Source organism: Tachypleus tridentatus, chromosome 9 (assembly GCF_004210375.1).
Source record: "Tachypleus tridentatus isolate NWPU-2018 chromosome 9, ASM421037v1, whole genome shotgun sequence".
Taxonomy (NCBI): domain Eukaryota; kingdom Metazoa; phylum Arthropoda; class Merostomata; order Xiphosura; family Limulidae; genus Tachypleus; species Tachypleus tridentatus.
This window is the reverse complement of record NC_134833.1, coordinates 99,129,511-99,147,591: the sequence shown is the minus strand read 5'-3', so window position 1 is coordinate 99,147,591 and position 18,081 is coordinate 99,129,511. Positions and strand designations below refer to the sequence as shown.

General features: G+C 38.4%; 2 protein-coding genes across 6 annotated transcripts in view; one reads left to right on the top strand and one right to left on the bottom strand.

Annotated features, from left to right (window-relative positions):
- Window positions 1-5,140: 5,140 nt before the first annotated feature.
- Window positions 5,141-16,272, bottom strand: LOC143227439 (uncharacterized). Its single transcript, XM_076458885.1, has 2 exons — window positions 16,066-16,272; window positions 5,141-5,518 (listed from the first exon to the last, which is right to left on the bottom strand). The coding sequence occupies exons 1-2, from the start codon at window positions 16,270-16,272 to the stop codon at window positions 5,141-5,143; spliced, it is 585 nt and encodes a 194-aa protein (XP_076315000.1).
- Window positions 14,132-18,081, top strand: part of LOC143225856 (transmembrane channel-like protein 7) — a 75,095-nt gene continuing 71,145 nt past the window's right edge. The window contains exon 1 of one of the 5 annotated variants that reach the window (XM_076455997.1): window positions 14,132-14,308. The gene's annotated coding sequence lies outside the window, so the exon portion shown is untranslated. Of the gene's footprint in view, window positions 14,570-18,081 lie in introns of all 5 variants that reach the window. The other 4 variants (XM_076455996.1, XM_076455993.1, XM_076455998.1 and 1 more) reach the window with 4 other exon arrangements.

Here is an 18,081-nt window from a genome sequence, read left to right as displayed (position 1 = left end):
TTAGGACACCCTATGAAAGCCTGTGTATTTTTGTAACATTTTTGGAGATATAGATATTTAATCTTAATTTTAACAATACTGAGAGATTATAGGAATATAACTAAACAATTAAAGTTGAAAAAACGACTTTCCAAGATCTTCTGTAAATGTAATGCTACAAAAATGCATATTCGAACTGAGGAAAAAGTTAGGACAACCTACCCCCTAATAGCTAGTGTTTCCCCTTTGGCTGAAATAACTGCAGTGAGATGCTTCTTGTAGCCATCTACTAGTCTCTGACATCGATCTGAAGAAAGTTTGCCCCACTCCTCAATGCAGAATTCTTTCACTGGGAGATGTTTGAGGGGTTTCTTGCATGTACAGCCCGTTTCAAGTCACCCCACAGCATCTCAATGAGATTAAGATCTGGGTTTTGACTCGGCCATTCAAGGACTCTCCATTTCTTAGTTCTCAGCTAGTACTTGGTGGATTTACTGGTATGTTTTGGGTCATTGTCATGTTGCAAGGTCTGGTTCCGCTTCAGCTTAAAATTTTCTTACAGATGGACTCGCATGTTTATCAAGCACCCTCTGATACACAGTAGAATGCATAGGGGATTCTATGATTGCAAGCAGTCCAGGTCCTGCTGCAGTAAAACAGCCCCAAACCATGACACTTCCACCTCCATGCTTCACAGTTGGTATGAGGTTCTTTTCCTGGAATGCTGTATTTGGTTTATGCCAAACATGTCCTCTGTTTGGGTGTCCAAATAATTCAATTTTGGACTCATCTGTCCAAAGAACATTATTCCAGAAGTCCTGGTCTTTGTCTACATTCTCTCTGGCAAACTTCAGTCTGGCCTTGATGTTTCTCTTAGAGAGCAAAGGTTTCCTCCTTGCACACCTTCCATGCAAATTACACTTGTGCAGTCTCTTTCTGATTGTAGAGGCATGCACTTTCACATCTACAGTAGCCAGAGCCTGCTGTAGGTCCAATGATCACATTTTAGGGTTTTTTTGAGACCTCTTTTAGCATCTTGCAGTCTGCTTTCGGGGTGAACTTGCTTGGACGACCAGACCTGGGCATGTTGGCAGTTGTTTTGAAAGCCCTCCACTTGTTGACCATTATCCGGACAGTGGAATGGCTGATTTCAAAATCCTTTGAGATCTTTTTAAATCCCTTACCAGACTTATAAGCTGCTACAATTTTCTTTCTGAAGGCCTCAGACAGCTCTTTTGCTCTAATTTTGAATTTATGTACAACAAAGCAAACAGTACAAAAAGAAAGACATAAATTATATACAAGCGAAAAACATGAATATATACAAATGAAAAAAATATTTAATATATACAAAGAGTAATATATACAATGGAAAGAAAAAAATGAAATATATACAAACAATGATATATACAATTGGAAAAAAAAAACATTAAAGATATCCAAGACATATCTTGGAAAAAAATAACCCAAAATATATACAAAAGAAAACAGTAAAAAACATGATGCGAGAGTGGAAGCAGGGGGGCTCAGAATCCAAGCTCCACCCGACCCTCCATCAACGCACAAAGAGGCGAGACGTTCAGCCGCCAGAGATGGTAAAATGTCCGGAACCCAGTCGCTGATAGTCCGCCTCAAGGCGGAGTAACAGCCGATATCTGGCCTTTCCCAGCATCGAAAAGTACAACACCGAAAATCAATTTGTTTCGAGCAAGCCAGATGACGTAATTAAAGATGGTTAAGGTATACTGAAAGGAAAAGGCAAGGTGGCCGGGAACAGGGACCGAAACATGGTACAGTATGGTCTCCGCCGAGAGCAGCGGGACCCGAAATAGGCGAGCAACCCTCTCCCAGATCTCTGCCGACGTCGAACAGAAGACCAACCTGTGCAAGACAGACTCCACCTGGGTGTGACACACTGGACACAACTCAGTCGCACAAGAGTTCCAAAGGTATGCACGCTCCCTCACCAGAAGGATTTAGTGCACGACGCGCCAGCTGGAACTCTGGAGGTAGCTACCAACATTGCGCAGCGCGACGCGGCCCCAAATAACGTCCCACGGCAGAGCAAGGTGAAATTGATCGATCTCATGGGTACATTCGGGGGCCAGCAGGCGGTGGAGGGAACGAGAGTCCGTCGGTACATCGGCAGACACGGTACTACACCGCCGGATCGCCGCAGCAGCGTCAAAGTACCAGGAAGGAATGTCAAAACACATAGGTGTCTGCAGGCCCAAAGGAACACCAAAGAGCCCACCCATGTCAACCAAATATCTCGCGAGGTGGCAACAGGGGTGACTCTCCAAAGACAAACAGCGAAAGGTAGTAGACAGATGAAGGGAAAGACACTGGGTCTGGACACATGGGATGCCCAGACCACCCCCACAAGGTGGCAGCGTCAAGGAGAGCAGAGACACGGCCTTAGGCTTGTCATCCCACAGGAAGGTAAGGACATGGCATGGCGTTCGATGGCTCGTGCAGTGCAGTCATCCAGAAGAAGGACAGCCCCCAGGTACCAGACCAAGGGGAGGATCCTCCTCCTCCTCACCACCTTTGCCCTGTCAAACAGGTTAACAGGGCAGTAGCAGTAACCGTACACTGCCGAACCAACACGCTGAACCACCCCTCCCAAGCAGTCCCAGGGCCCGCGAGAAGACGAACCCTGAAGCAAGTGATCGGGGAGGGGGTCCAATCCAGACCAAACGGGGAGTCGGCAGACGAGGTCCATTTGCCAAATCCCCGCGCACAAAACTTGGAAATATTCAGTTGGGCAACACTGGCTCGAGAGTATCAATGGTCGATGGCCAGCACTGAACCTAACGATGTTAAGTTCTCAAGGAACAGGTTCACATTGTCTGCATGCGCGACTTACATCACGCACGAACCCCCCAGCATCTGGAAACCACGCACCAACACCGAGTGGTACAGATGAGAGAGCAGGCACTCGATAACCAACACGTAAAGCATTGGGGACAATGGACAACCCTGACGAACCCCCTGTAAGATGGAAAAGGAAGACGTCAGGTACCTGTTAATTTAGAGCCTGCTCGAAGCAGTCGTGTACAAGGCTTGCATGTACTGAACAAAACCACACCTACCCAGAATGAACCACAGAAATCCATGGTGAACTCGATCAAAAGCTTTGCTCTGATCGAGGGACACAAAGACAGCAGGGATATCCCGATCCATGATGTAGTGGAACAGGTCCCTGAGAAGCACCAAATTTTGTTGGATACTTCTGCCATGCATGCTGCACGTCTGAGTGCAGTGAACCAAGGAAGGCATAGCCACACCCAAACAGGCACACAGGACCTAAGAAACAATCTTTGCATCCACATTCAGGAGAGAAATGGGATGCCATGAGGAAAGATTTTCAGACTGGCTGGGATCCTTACAGATAAGTGTAATTTGCCTATCCAGCGTTCCTGGTGGCAGAGACCACACAGCCAGACAGTCGTCAAAAAATCTGACAAAAGATGGTCCAACAACATGCCACACGTGGCTCTAAAATTCCACTGGCAGCCCATCTGGCCCAGGACACTTATCAAATGGCATGGACTGAATGGCCAACCAACATTTACCCAAGCTGATAGGTTTTATCAGCTGGTCGTGAAAGGAAGGGCCGAGGGAGGGCAAAATCGAGTAATGTCATCCCACAACCCCTCGTCCACGGGTGAAGCCGAAATTAAACAGCGGTAATAGCCGAGGCACGCGTCCAGAATGTCGAAGATGTCAGATGACGATTCACCATTCTGCAACACCAGACTGGAGATGTGTCTGGTCTTAGTAATCTCACATACCTTGCACAGCAGAACCCTGTTGGCAGTTCTGGGATCGAGTGATTCGATCAGACTAGAGATTCTCGCAGCATGGAACAGTTTAGAATAGTTCAAATCTATTTCCCTCTGGAGTGTCTCAATGTTCGAGAGGACCCAGCGATTCGTCGGTCCGCCATGAAGCAAAGCAGCCAATGTGTTCTGCTTGCCCCGCAAGGCCAGGCGGCTGGTCCGCGAAAGCCACATGCCAGCTTGCTGCAGCAAGGAGGCACAGGCTTCCTTGAGACCCGCCCACCAAGACTCGGTGACAGACTCGATAGAACAGAGCTTTCAAACAAGGGCAAGCAAATCGTCTCCGACCTCAAGACATTTGGCCTCCACACACCGCTGCTGCTTTGACAGAGGAGACAGAGGCAGAGGGGCGTGCGGCCTCTTGAAGCTACCCGACCCCACCCCTCTTTGCAGCAGCTTCTGCCGACATCCAACCACTGCCGCTGCACAACAGGAACAATTGGATCAAGGTCTGGTAACAAAAGAAAGCTGCAAAGCCCCCACACCTTCCTACTGTCCTCACTCAGTCCGGAGAGACAGGGAAGACTGGAGAAGTCCAGGAAACAGGCAAACGAGCTGGGTGAGGGAAGCTCGTCCAGCGTTGGGGTCGGCGCCTGCACAGCCTCGGGGAAGGGGGATGGAACATCCACCATATCCAGAGCCACAATTATGAGGGTCCCTCAGAACACCCAGCCGCAGCAGCGCTAGCAGGGTAGGCCAGGGGCTCCACGAAGTCCCCAGCAACCCCTGCCGACCCATCCCGAACAGGAGGGGCAGGACCCTCCACAAAGGGACCTACCCCAACACTTACAGGGATGGTAGGATCGTGAGCGTCCACACAGCCCCCAACCCCTACATCACCCGACAGGAAGGCTTGAGCCTCGACAGGGGCACGCGGTCTGTCCAGCACCCCAAGAGGGACCTGTCCAAACCTGGGCCCGAAGGATGGGCCGAAGCCTCCTCAGAGGCCCCTTCTGCCCGAACAGCACCCAAAATGCCATCCACCTCCCCAGAGGACGCAGCCTCCACGACCTGGGCGAGAGAGATGTGGCCCTCCTCATGGGACCGTGACTCACCCTCCCTGGACACGGCAGCCGCTAGAACAGACACCCCCTCGGGGACCCCACCCACAGCTGCCGCAGTCGACGCGGGAGGCAGTGCTGCCGCTTCGCTCTCGCCCTCTTGGGTCGCGCAAATGACGGCGTCCCCGCAGCCACCGTGGCATACGTCGCCACACGCCTTGGACATCGCGAGGGCGTGTGGCCACCACTACAAACATCACACTTGATAGTGCAGGCTCTGTCTATGTGTCCAAAGGCCAGACATATCCCGCACAGCTATCGTATGAACCCGTTCACGGATACGAAGTTCGGAACTGGTGTCTTCATGTTCAAACATACCCTCCCTGTACAAACGGTCGGTCGTGTCTGGTGCGCCTCATGTTCTATCTTGTGCACGGTCCCGTACGTCGACAACACGTCCCTGACGACGTCATGGGACAGTTCATAGAAAACCGACAGGAGGGTGAACCACTTAACGTTCTGTCCGGCCGGCTCCACGGGCACATGCTGGTCTCCCAAGGGAAAGTCTCCTTGGTCCAGCAAGCGACGGGCGTGAGCGGCCGACGCCAGCGTCGCCACATAATACCCATTGCCAAAATGCTGCAAACAATCTACATGGCTATCCCCGACAGCGGCGTTCCAAGCGTCTATACTCTATAACGAAGGAGGATAGCGAGGCCGAGCAGAGTAGGGCCGGATGGCACGTGCACGCACATCAAACACTCCTACACTGCACGGAAGCTACACACGATCAAAAGACATGAACGAAGCGGAACTGGGTACGGTACACGGTATAATCAACACGCTGAAACACTCTAGTACAGACCCAAAACCAAGTACAAAATGAACTACACCACACTCGACCGCCAGCAGTAATGCTCACTCTCACTGCAACAGTCAGCGAGCCTCATTCACAATGCTGAGTAATGATCTTCTAATTACGTGCACCTGGTGTGATACACCTGTGTGCGAGTTGAGCCATTTTAAGTAGGTATAAATTTGGGGGTGTCCTAACTTTTTCCTCAGTTAGAATATGCATTTTTGTAGAATTACCTTTTACAGAAGACCTTGAGAAGTCTTTTCTCAGTTTTAATTGTTTAGTTATATTACTTTAATCTCTCAGTATTGTTACAATTGAGATTAACTGTCCTTTAACCCACAATTTTTACAAAAATACACAGGCTTTCATAGGGTGTCCTAATTTTTTCACATGACTGTAAATAAGTTCAGTAATAGTACAGCAACCCTCAAATTTATTACTATAATATATTGCTGGTATGTCACGCACTCGTTTACATATGTATGGAGTAAGTCACATGTACGTTAAAAATATTACAATAAACGGGAAATGATTATTATTTTTATGTGAAAGTTATATATAAATATATATTTTATAAACATGTTTTCTAAAATTAATTATAATCTAGTAACAACATACGTATGGAAAATGGCTTTCTCACTTTAGTACTTTCTTTGGTCATCTTTACATATTGCTTGACTATCATTTTGATTACTGTATATTTTCAAAGTCGTATTCAGATTTTCTTTTCGATAAATACTGACAGACTGAAACATGCAAAAGAGCTGATTCTTAAATACTTATTTATATTTGGTCAACTGTCCGACCCTGTAAATTATTAAAATTGTGATGGTGAAGACGGTAAATTTTATTATGAATTCAGAGGTATCCTTTTTGAACTGTTTTCTCAGTTTGGGCGTTGTTTACCTGCTGAGCTGAAGAAGTGCACCTTAATGTGGGCATTTTCAAAATTGAAGTTATGTGCTGCGAGTAAAACATGCAGATTATTATAGAGTTTTAGCCGAGGGTTCAGACTGGACAAAATTTGGTGATGTTGTGTCAATATGTCTCTTTGACAACCGGGCAAACGTAACTGAGAATTTCAACTAATTATAATATTTATGCGACGGTAATATCTAGCGTGTGGTAAGAGCATACCTAATTCACATTTATTATTCATTTCAATCTTTACTAACTCAGTCTCGAATCTAATTATGTGACCAAAGTAGTGAATTGTTCGTTATATGTATATGTATGGGTCGAAGAAATGAAAAGAAAGAAAAAACCTGCCGTCGCAGAAAGCACCGAAGTTTCGTGCAAAATTGCATGTCCATCAGTCTGCAACGGCCGAGATACCAACGTGACAGACTTATGGGTTTTCGTCTTTATAGAGCAGATAAATAAATAAAATAATATATTTATTTGTTTTGAAATTTGCGCAAAGTACACGATGGTTGTCTGTGCTAGCTGCCCCTAAACAGCGTAAGACTAAAGGAAAGGTAGCTCGTCATTACCATCTACATCTAACTCTTTTGCTACTCTTTCACATACGAATAGTGGGATTGACTGTAACATTATAATGCCCTAGTGGCTGAAAGGGGAAGCATATTTGATGTGACGTGAAATAACAGAATCAAGGTCGTTGATAGCCAGTGAATACAAAAATATATTTATGAAGAATGTCAAATGTTACACTATTCAAAAATGAAGAAAGCTATTGGAAAAAGGTGCATTTATTAGAGAAGTTATTTAGTAAGTTTGATTAACAACATATGGTAATAAGTTTTATTTATAAGTATTTACAGAATATACATTGTACATAAAAACAATAATATATTATTAATATTTTATGTTTAGCTAGTAATTTGCCAATTTGTTATTATATTAGTATAGGTGTCACAGGATATTTAATCCTATCGTGATGAGTTTTGTTACTAGTAGAGGTAAAAAGGCAGCCATCATGTTTCTAAACTTACCTTCAAAATATTACTGAAGTAAAATTTTATGAATGTACGTCAATGAGTCTGATATCAAATTGTAGATTGTAATTAAAATTTTAGTATATCAGGTCACCCCATGAGTAATGTCCAAAAATTTAATACAAAAAGTGCATTATCATTTCTGTCTTTATAGAAGGCTTTAATGACTAAAATATGTAGTAGGACGTGTAAAAAAAATGTTCAGACAAACAAAAGAAACTAATCCAACTCCACTTTTTCAGATCAGTAATCAAAAAAACCCTTATAAAGATGGATGTGTCTGAGAAGCACTTTAGGCATACAATGCTTTATGAGTTTAAAATATACAATAGTGCAGCAAAAACTACATGAAGAACTCAAGGTGTTTATGGTAAGGGGTCTCTCAATGAAGAAATGTCGAAGGTGGCTTCAAAAGTTCAGATAAAGTGATTACAACTTAAGTGATGCACCACGTTCAGGTCATCCCGTTGAGTTTAATGATTACTTGCTGCTGGTTGCACTTGGTGGAGATTGTGCTGTAACAGTTGAAGAACTAGCACAGAAGTTTAATTCGACCCATTCAACAGTTCACTGTCCTCTGCAACAGCTTGAAAAGATGTCAAAACTTGGAAAATGTGTCCCCCATGATTTGACAGAAGCCAAGCGTAGAACAAGAGTGGATCTCTAAACTTCTCACCGTTTTTGGACAGGTTAGTAACTGGAGATGAAATGTGCATATTTTGTAAAAATGTTAAGTGCCGCAGACAAAGGCTCAGTGCAGGTAAACTGGCTGAAACACAGCCTAAAATAGATATCCACCTTAGGAAAGTCTTGTTAAGCGTTTGGTGAGACGTTGTTGGTGTGATCCACTTTGAGTTGCTGCCACTCAATCTAACAATTACATCAGACTTGTATTGTGAACAGTTAGAGTGCTTGAATGCTGCACTGAAAGAAAAGAGGCCTGCTTTGATCAATTGTAAAGGTGTTGTGTTACACCAGGATAATACACGGCCCCATACAGCAACGATCACATCTGCAAAGGTTGAAGAGACTGGGAAAAACTACCACATCCTCCTTATTCTTCAAACTTTGGCCCATCTAATTATCATCTATTCCAAAGTTTGCAAAACTATCTTGATGGAACAAGAGCTTGGAACACATGGAGATGTCAAAACTACCCTCTCTACATTCCTTTCCTCTAAACCTCAATACTTTCATAAAAGTGGCATTCAGAAGCTTGTGAATCTTTGGAAGGAAGTAGTTAATAATAATAGAGCATACATTATTGATTAAATAACATTAAAAGTATTTGAAATCCTTTCTCTTTTTCTGAACCTAAAATTGGACATTACTCTAGGGATGACTTCATACATTAATTAATTTCTTAATTTAAAAGTACACATGAAAATAAAATTCTTAAATGCCAATTTTTTATGTTACTTTTTTATGCTTAATGCAACTGTGGTTTAATGTTTATGATTTCCAACTACAAAGTCTATAGTTTCTTATGAATTTGAAATAAAAATTACCAATGCCGAGAAGCTAAAATATAGAATAAGAACCTCCTACCTTTTCTTTTTTCTCAAATATTAATATATTTAGTGAATCAACCAAGGTCCCGCCCAACTCTTCTAATTTTTAGAAATACTTGTTCGTGTACACTTACTTCTCTATGTCATGCCCCCAGTGGTACATTGCTATAAACTGGGTTTCGATACCCGTGGTGGGGAGAGCTCGTATAGCCTATCGTGGAGCTTAGTACATATTTCCAAAATCAAACAAAACAAACTCTATGGCATTTGTATAACCAATCAAAATCTTATAATTTTCCTCAGCCTTTGCAAAGTGTTTGTATGGGGAAACGTTTCGTTTCATGGTAGAATAGAAGTGGTGAATTAAAAGAAAATGGAGCTTGAATTAATATATTTTTAGACACAAATACGAGCTTGATAAATTATGTTGGAATTCTGTGATATTGATATAGTAATTTATAATTTCTATTATTTCAAAATATATATATAAAACCTAAAATTATTTTGTTTTATATTGTCCATGTGTGAAATTTATGGTAAGCGAGTACAAACTTCGTAAGTAGAAGATATTATTGTTTCCTATATTTCTTTATTCACCTCTATGTTTTAAGGAAAATAACTGCTGTTTTGTTTTGCTTTGTTTTTTGATTTCGCGCAAAGTTACTCGAGAGCTATCTGCGCCAGCCGTCCCTAATTTAGCAGTGTAAGATTAGAGGAAAGGCATCTAGTCATCACCACCCACCGCCAACTTTTGGGCTACTCTTTTAACTGATAATCAGGAATTTATTTATAAATAGTAATAATATATATACTTACGTGATGGATTAAAATCTAAATCTGATTAAATTCTACAAAATACTGATCCAAAAGACAAAGGTAAACAGTTGCCCATTGTTTATGGAAGTTCTATAGTATTGTATATATGGCACGAGTGCACGTGCATCGCGTCATTGCAGCTTCTGTAATATTGTTTGTTTGTTTTGAATTTCGCGCAAAGTTACTCGAGGGCTATCTGCGCTAGCCGCCCCTAATTTAACAGAGTAAGACTAGATGGAAGGCAGCTAGTCATCACCATCCACCGTCAACTCTTGGGCTACTCTTTTACCAAAGAATAGTAGGATTGGCCGTCACATTATAATGCCCCCACGGCTGGAAGGGCGAGCATGTTTGGTACGACCGGGATTCGAAACCGCGACCCTCGGATTACGAGTCGAACGCCTTAACACGCTTGTCCATGCTGGGCCTGTAATATTACTAAAAAAGGTCAATAAAATAACAATAATACACATAATATACCTGATGTTGTGAGATTTAAGTTATTCAAAATAAATATTTGTGGTTTCATGTTATAAGTTTTATCCATTCTGGACGCAAAAGGCGTAAGTTGTATCTGTTTACTAGTTTTTATGGTAGTAACAAGGTCAGTCAAATCGACCATACCCATACAAAAATACAATAGTGGCAAGAACAGATAACAGTTTTTCTCTTTAAAAAACGATTAATAATTATTTAGAGGTTATAGAGATTTTGCGTTTGAAATTTGACACTCTTCTGATGCATGAAAGTATTTTTAATTTTATAATCAAAATTATTTTGCAAGGATGGTCAAGGATGTGAAAAGAAAATATGCACGAGCAAATAATTAATTTGAAAAATCTGAAATTTTTCTACGAAAGCCCTATAGTACACACTGATAATCTGCAAAGTGCTGTGAAAATACACATACTTTTAAATACATTACATAAAAACTGTTTTATGGTTACACTGGGAGATATGAGCTGGGTGGAATCCACCCCATCAAATTAAAAAAAGTTAATCAACCAGTATAAAATTTTGAATAACATGGAACATATCCATCTCGACTGTTCCATACTATAAATTAGCTTAGAAACATAAAACCAGCCATTACCATTCATATACTAAGCAAGCTTTTTCTTAAGTTCATCTAAATTTACTGCCTCTCCAAAATCTGAAAGCAACCCATGCCAAAGACCAACTATCCTGTTAGTGTTAGAAAAATAAGTGTCTTAGCCGAAGATGACTTCTACCCTGCTAAAATTTATATTTGTGTCCTCTAGTCCTACTATTTTAACTGTTAAATATACAAACAGATAATGCATAAATACTATCAATTTCCACTATACAATCTTAAATATCCCAATCATATCCTTTAACTATTCTTTTTTTAATGGAAAACAACAAAAAACGTTTTAGAGATTTCACCCTCTTTTCATATGGCAACCCCTCCATTCCAGGTACCATTCTTTTAATCCTTTTCTTAATCCTTTTTAACAATTCAACGTCTTTCTTAAGATAAGGTTTGTTTGAAGTTATGCACAAAGCTATACAATGGGCTATTTTTGCTCTATCCGTCACGGGTATTTAAACCTGGTTTCTAGCACTATACGCCAAGAAACATTTCGTTTTACCACTGAGGGAAGGTTCTGAAGTAAGGAACCCAAGACTGAACACAGTATTCCAAATGTGGGCTAACCAGTGACCTGTAAAATGAAATTATAACCTCTTCAGACTTGTGTTCAATATTTCTGTAGATACAACCTAAAATTCCATTTATCTTATCACTAATAACATCACACTATTTAGATGGCTTCAAAGACTAATGAATATTACACCAAGATCCCTTTATTTAATGACACTCTTAAGGTTATTTCCATCTAAATTATGATAGCCCGCATGCATTATCTTCCATTATTATAATTAAAATCCCTTTTTAATATATTTGCCAAATTCACTGAATGATCTAAGTCCTTCTACAGATCAGAAGTACTCTCTTTACAGCGAGCAACACCCAAAACCTTAATATCACCTGCAAATGTAACTAATTTATTGACTATTCTTACATCTCTGCCATTGATGTAAATCAATAAAGAGCAACGGTCTTAAGACTGAGTCCTGAATCTTGTGATATTAATTCAGTTTGACTGAACTCCATTTGTAACAACCCTCTGCCTTCTCCCACCCGAACACTCTTCTATCCAATTCAATAACTTATTCCCCACATCTACAGAGACAATTTTAACTAATATTTCATGCGGCACCTTGCTAAATACTTTTCCGTAAATCTAGATACACCACGTCTTCATCCTTACTCTAATGTAAATGAACAGTACCCTTTTCAAAGAACGTTAAAAAATTTGCCTTTCCCTAGTGAAACCATGTTGTCTATTCAATAAAATTCTAAAATTAGTTAAATGACTTTGTAATGCATCTTTTAACATAGTTTCCAAAGCTTTCCACAAACTGCTGTAACACCAATGAGTCTACAATTACTGGAACAATTTTATCACCTCCCTTGAAAAGAGAAGTTACATTGGCTATCTTTTAATATTTTTGTATCTGCCCACTATTCAAGGACTGGCAAAACTAGTAAGTGGCTCACATATCCAATCTTTAACACTCTTCAAAATTTTTGATGAAATATTATCTGGACCAGGAGTTTTATTGTTTTTTTAAACTTCCCAAATTTTTGTTAACCAGTGCAGAAGTAATGTAATCATCTTACGATGTTAATTTCAGAAACGACACTCATCTCATACTAACAAAACTGGTTATGCACCCCAACTGGCCTGACGTCTATTTTGCTAAATTCAGAAATGTGTGTTTTACCTAATGTGGTCTATTTCATATTAATTTTATTCATTCTACCATAGCTGCTTCCCACTATTTAAACTCGTTTTTAAACCTCCCTTTCCGATTATCTGTTTTTGTTAAATAAACAAAAAAATTCTGATTTTTAACATGTAAATGATCTAAAACCATGCATCAGCATTTAGTCTGTTTTTCTCTTTTTTGTAGAAAATTCTATTAGTTATTTTTGTATGATATGTTATTAGTTATGTATTTCACATTCTTTTTGTGAAATATTGAAGATGCACAATTCTACAGCGTGAGGCTTGGCATGGCTAAATGTGTTAAGGCGTTCGACTCGTAATCCGAGGGTCGCGAGTTCGAATCCCGGTCGCACCAAACATGCTCGTTGATAAAAGAGTAGCCCAAGAGTTGGCGGTGGGTGGTGATGACTAGCTGCCTTCCCTCTTGTCTTATACTGCTAAATTAAGGACGGCTAGAACAGATAGCCCTGGAGTAGCTTTGCGCGAAATTCAAAACAAACAAACAAACAAATCTAAAGCGTGAATAATTGTTATTTTCATAATATTAATATGAGTAGTTATCCTTAAGAAAAGCCAAATAGTGTACACAATAGGAAATGTATGTGCCTCTTGTGAAAGTGATAATAACTTTATATATATAAACGTCCTGTATTCTGGAGTATTATGTATTTTCACTACTGTTTGGATATTCCGATACTTTATTATTCGTCATCAAGGAAATAAAGTATCCCCAAAATGTATATTCTAGAAATGTTATAATGAACTTCGACAACAATAAAAAACAAGCAAATACAGGTAAACAAGGGCCCGGCATGACCAACTGGGTTAAGACTCGTAATCTAAGGTCGCGGGTTTGAATCACGGTCGCACCAAACATGCTCGCCCTTTCAGCCGTGGGGTGTTATAACGTGACGATCAATCCCACTATGGTGGGTGAGGATGACTAGTTATCTTTCCTCTAGCCTTACACTGCTAAATTAGCAACAGATAGCCCTTATGTAGCTTTGCGCGAAATTTAAAACAATCACTATCCCTGAATATTATCTTTTATATCCTCTACGTATTTATAATCATTCTTTGAAAAACAACAGATACGAAATTCATGCATTATACTCCTCTCTGTTGGTTACAATGCTCCTTACCTACTATAATTTAAATGTAGATAAATGTGCATCTTTTAAAATTAATAATTATCATTTTTACTATTTTGTTATTATTTTGTCATAATGTTGGAATAAAAACATCCTCTTTATTAGTTCCGTTGTTACATAAATAAATTCTGAGCTAATACAAATAATATTTTTATATATAAATAAACAACATATCCAATACATTTATTATTTTTCTCTACAAGTGGATTTTCTCATCATCACGGACATTTATTATTTGTTTGTGATATTAAGTATGAAGTACAATAAACACATAAAATTTATAATATGTTTTGGTGCAGATCTCTTTTCTTTGTTTTAATCTGCAACCGGTTTTATTTTAAGTCTAGTGTTGATACGATCGATATCCGAAAGGTAGTGCTATTGCTACTACAGTTTAGTTTAATACTTTCAACGTGAGTTTCACACAGCTAATTAAATATTACGGGTAATTCCTGGAGTGAGAGGTTGACTCTGTTGTTCTAGTTCAGAAAATGATGATTAAGTTTTAGAAATTAGAATCAAATTTCATGAAAGTGAAGTAATCACGTACATTTTTTTCGTTGCTCTGATTTGCAAAAGTGTGAAATATGTATTTAATAACAGTAACATTTGGTATCGTGACGTTGTTACAAAGTGAGTGTAATACCGCTGATAAATAACATTACTGGGATTAGGTACAGTGATGCTGCTGAAGGAGTAACAATTTTACTCATTGATGATGTGTTTAGTCTGCATTAGTTTATCTTTATTAAAAAAGAGACGACAAGCGTTATTAAATTTAAAACTGAAGATATAAATAATTGCATTTTTAATTTTATGATATTGATAATTTTGGGACATCAATGGCATGTTATTATTAATACTAGTAAATATTCATGCTCCCTGTAATTTGTAAAAGCTGTATACTGGTGCTACAAATAGTGTGAGAACGAGTGTACAAATTTTAGTAAAGCATATATATTATACGTTGATTAATTTGTTTATGAAAAAATTCATTTGTAAATTTTGTCAAATACAGATAAAAGATACATGAATATTAACAATAACAGTATGATAGAATGGAAAGAAACTGAGAAACCTTTTGTTTTTAATTTCAGTGATATCTTGATTTTAATATGAAGTTTTAATTGAATACTGTACATATTCTGTATTAAAAGATTTTTTATATGGTTGCTTAGTTTGAGATCAGGCAGATGTGTAAAAACGTTTAAATACTGAAAATGCTCTGAATTATAATACATTTAATGATGATACATAGTCATATTCTCAGTAAGCATAATACTACTAACACTCAACAGAAAAGAAATGTGAGATTGAAGATGTGAAGTGTAACTTGGATGTTTGTGTCAACAGAGAAAAAAACTAAAAATATGATAAGAACCATTTTAAAATAACACTTAGTAGTTGCTTTCTCAAGACATGATGTGGAAACACAAATTTGCCTTTAAAGTTTGTTTTTAATTTTTCTTAGAGGTTTCATACTAATGTCATAATGATTAAATTAAAATGAAAACCTGGAAAGTGAAATATTTTGTTTAAGAATTAATAAGACTATAGCAATTCATACTTTTTACATGTTATCATAATTGTTTATTTTTGAGGACAAGTATTTTCAGTTGAAATGTTAAACTTTTTTACTACTAAGGTATTATTCTTACTGATCAGGGTAAAGAGGGAATTCCCAAACTGACCACTTTTCTGTAAAGGGTGGGAAAGATTATTCCATAAATTATATCTACAAACAAGAAAGTTTCAGAATCTTTTTGAGAATAAATATTTTGGTTCTGTTTTTAGTTAATAAGTCACTGGATTTCATTTGTTTTAATTACCAATGTATGACTGTTTTTAAAAAGATAGAACATAAGGAAAAAATTGGAAGGTATATGTAGTGTTAGCAGTGATCTACACGTATCAATGAATATGTGTAATGCATTCTGCAAACCACTTACTGTGCTCTGAAAGGTCATTTCCACTGGCAAGTGAGTTTGTTTTTGGCTGTAAGTAGCAGAACTAAAACTTTCTGTTTAACCTTGAAATATTGAATGTTGGCATTCTTGTTAAAGAAGTTTCTGACTATCTTGGGGTTAGGCTTTCCTGGTAAAACTATTTTCCTAGGCCAAGTTCAGTACTCTTTTTCCAATCCTATGTTGTTTTTTCCTCTTTGTATTGTCCTTGTATTCCTTTTGGGCACTGTACTGAAGTTTCTGTGGTGAAAGGTCTTTCTTCTGCTCTTCCTTCAACTTTTTACTGCCTGGTATGTTTCTTATCATTAAGTGATATATTGGTCTTTTGATGCACATGGTCTCAGGATCTCCTACGTAATATGGAGTATCCATCTTAATTTTTACTATGGGAACATTTCATACTATCCCATTTTTTCCCATTGTTTCATTGCAACTATTTATATATCCATCATTTAGGCCTTCTAGAAATATCCATAGCCTCAACATCAGTAGATTGCAAACACAACATCCAATAGCCTCAAGACCAATGAATTACAAACACAAAATAAATAAATTAATAATACTGCCTGTTTTAAACAAACTTTTATACAGATGACAGATTGTTTGCTGTGTTACAACATTGCAGGATTACAACTTCAGTGCACAGTAGGGAATATTGGAAATGCAGAAAAACTCTTTTTACTAGCTTTTTATAGAATGTCTAGATCCTGGACATAATGTTGGAGTTAGATTCCTACAGTCTAACTATGTTTGTTTTTAATCATACAATTAAAAACCACTTAATGTTTTTAATTAAGTGTATGAATTAATTAAACTGCCTCAATTTGGATATTGAGGCACTGTCCTCAATTGTATCAAAAAACAATTATTTTGATAATCTGTTATTATAAAAGATGTTTTATAATAAAACAGTCATTATAAACATTTATAATGTTTATTATAAATAATAATACATTATTATTTAAGTAATAATGCTTAAATATCCTGTTTAAGCATTACAAACAGTTTGTAATGTTTAAATCTTAAACATCTCACCATGGAAGCATGTAATCTTTTATAATAGTTTGATAAATTAGGATTATAAAAGGGATTGAAGTACCATTTTTACAATCCCCACAAGCAAAATGCCCAATGTGTGATGAAGCTTGTGGTTCAGAGATCTTTTTAACTCCAAGATCCTTCAAATGTTATGCAGTATGTGTATCAGAAGATACCATTTGCTACAGACATTTTATGGACTTTACTGACTGCATTGTTGCAGGTGTGTAGTATTATGCCTGTGTGACTCAGACAAGAAATTCTCTATGCAAGGGAAAGCTCTGAAGTAAATTCTCCTTTATAGAGTACAGCTCTGATTAGTGTTGTAATCTTCTCTGAAACTGGCCCTGGTATCATTACTACCCGATTGGTGTAATCAAATTATTAAATGTGCTAAATCATATTCACTGGCTGATACAGTGGTTCTAACAGTTACCAATGAAGTAGTTAAACAGTGTACATCTAATTTTAGAACATCAGATGAGATTCATACTGGTCAAGAAACAAACGTCAATAATAGGTTGTTTGCTCTGCTAAGTAAATACTGGCTGTGTTGAAGATTCCTATTTCATTTTATTGACGTAAGTTTAATGATTTGGTTGAGCACCAGAGCAACAATCCAGTTGTTCTCCAAATAGTAAATAGTTGATTGTGAAGTTATGCTTCCTGTTGATATCACATGTGACCTTTACCAGCTGTGAAATTTCCACAGTGTCTACAGAAAAATCTGTGTTGACCAATGCCAATGAGTTTGAGAATAAAGAAATGATTTATTGTAAGACAGTGAAAGAAGAAGTTAAACAAAGAGGGATTGTGACTAAGCAGCATGTAAACTACTCAAATTATAGTGAACAAGATGTTCTGCAGTGATACAACATGTCAGGCTTTAAGACTTGATGATTCTAGAGCATGTAATAGATGCCACCTGAGTTTACTACAGTGATGATGTCTCCCCATTTGTTATGACTGAAAGTGCAAATAGGTCTCAACAGTTATTATGTTGTGTAATCTGTATCCTGTGTTTCTATGAGATCAGCAGCTTAAAGAAAATTGTTTGTTATTTTCTGAGGCATGTCATGATGTTCTACAGTGAAATATTTCTAGAGTACTTTGTGTTATGCACTTGATTTAATTTGATAACTT

What these genes read in the sequence shown, in the direction of transcription:
- LOC143227439 (XM_076458885.1), bottom strand. Translation starts at nt 16,272, where the DNA reads ATGGATACTCCATATTACGTAGGAGATCCTGAGACCATGTGCATCAAA. An exon ending in AACATAGGATTGGAAAAAGA is followed by an intron (nt 5,519 to 16,065) that starts GTACTGAACTTG and finishes CCTTCGTTATAG; the next exon opens with AGTATAGACGCTTGGAACGC.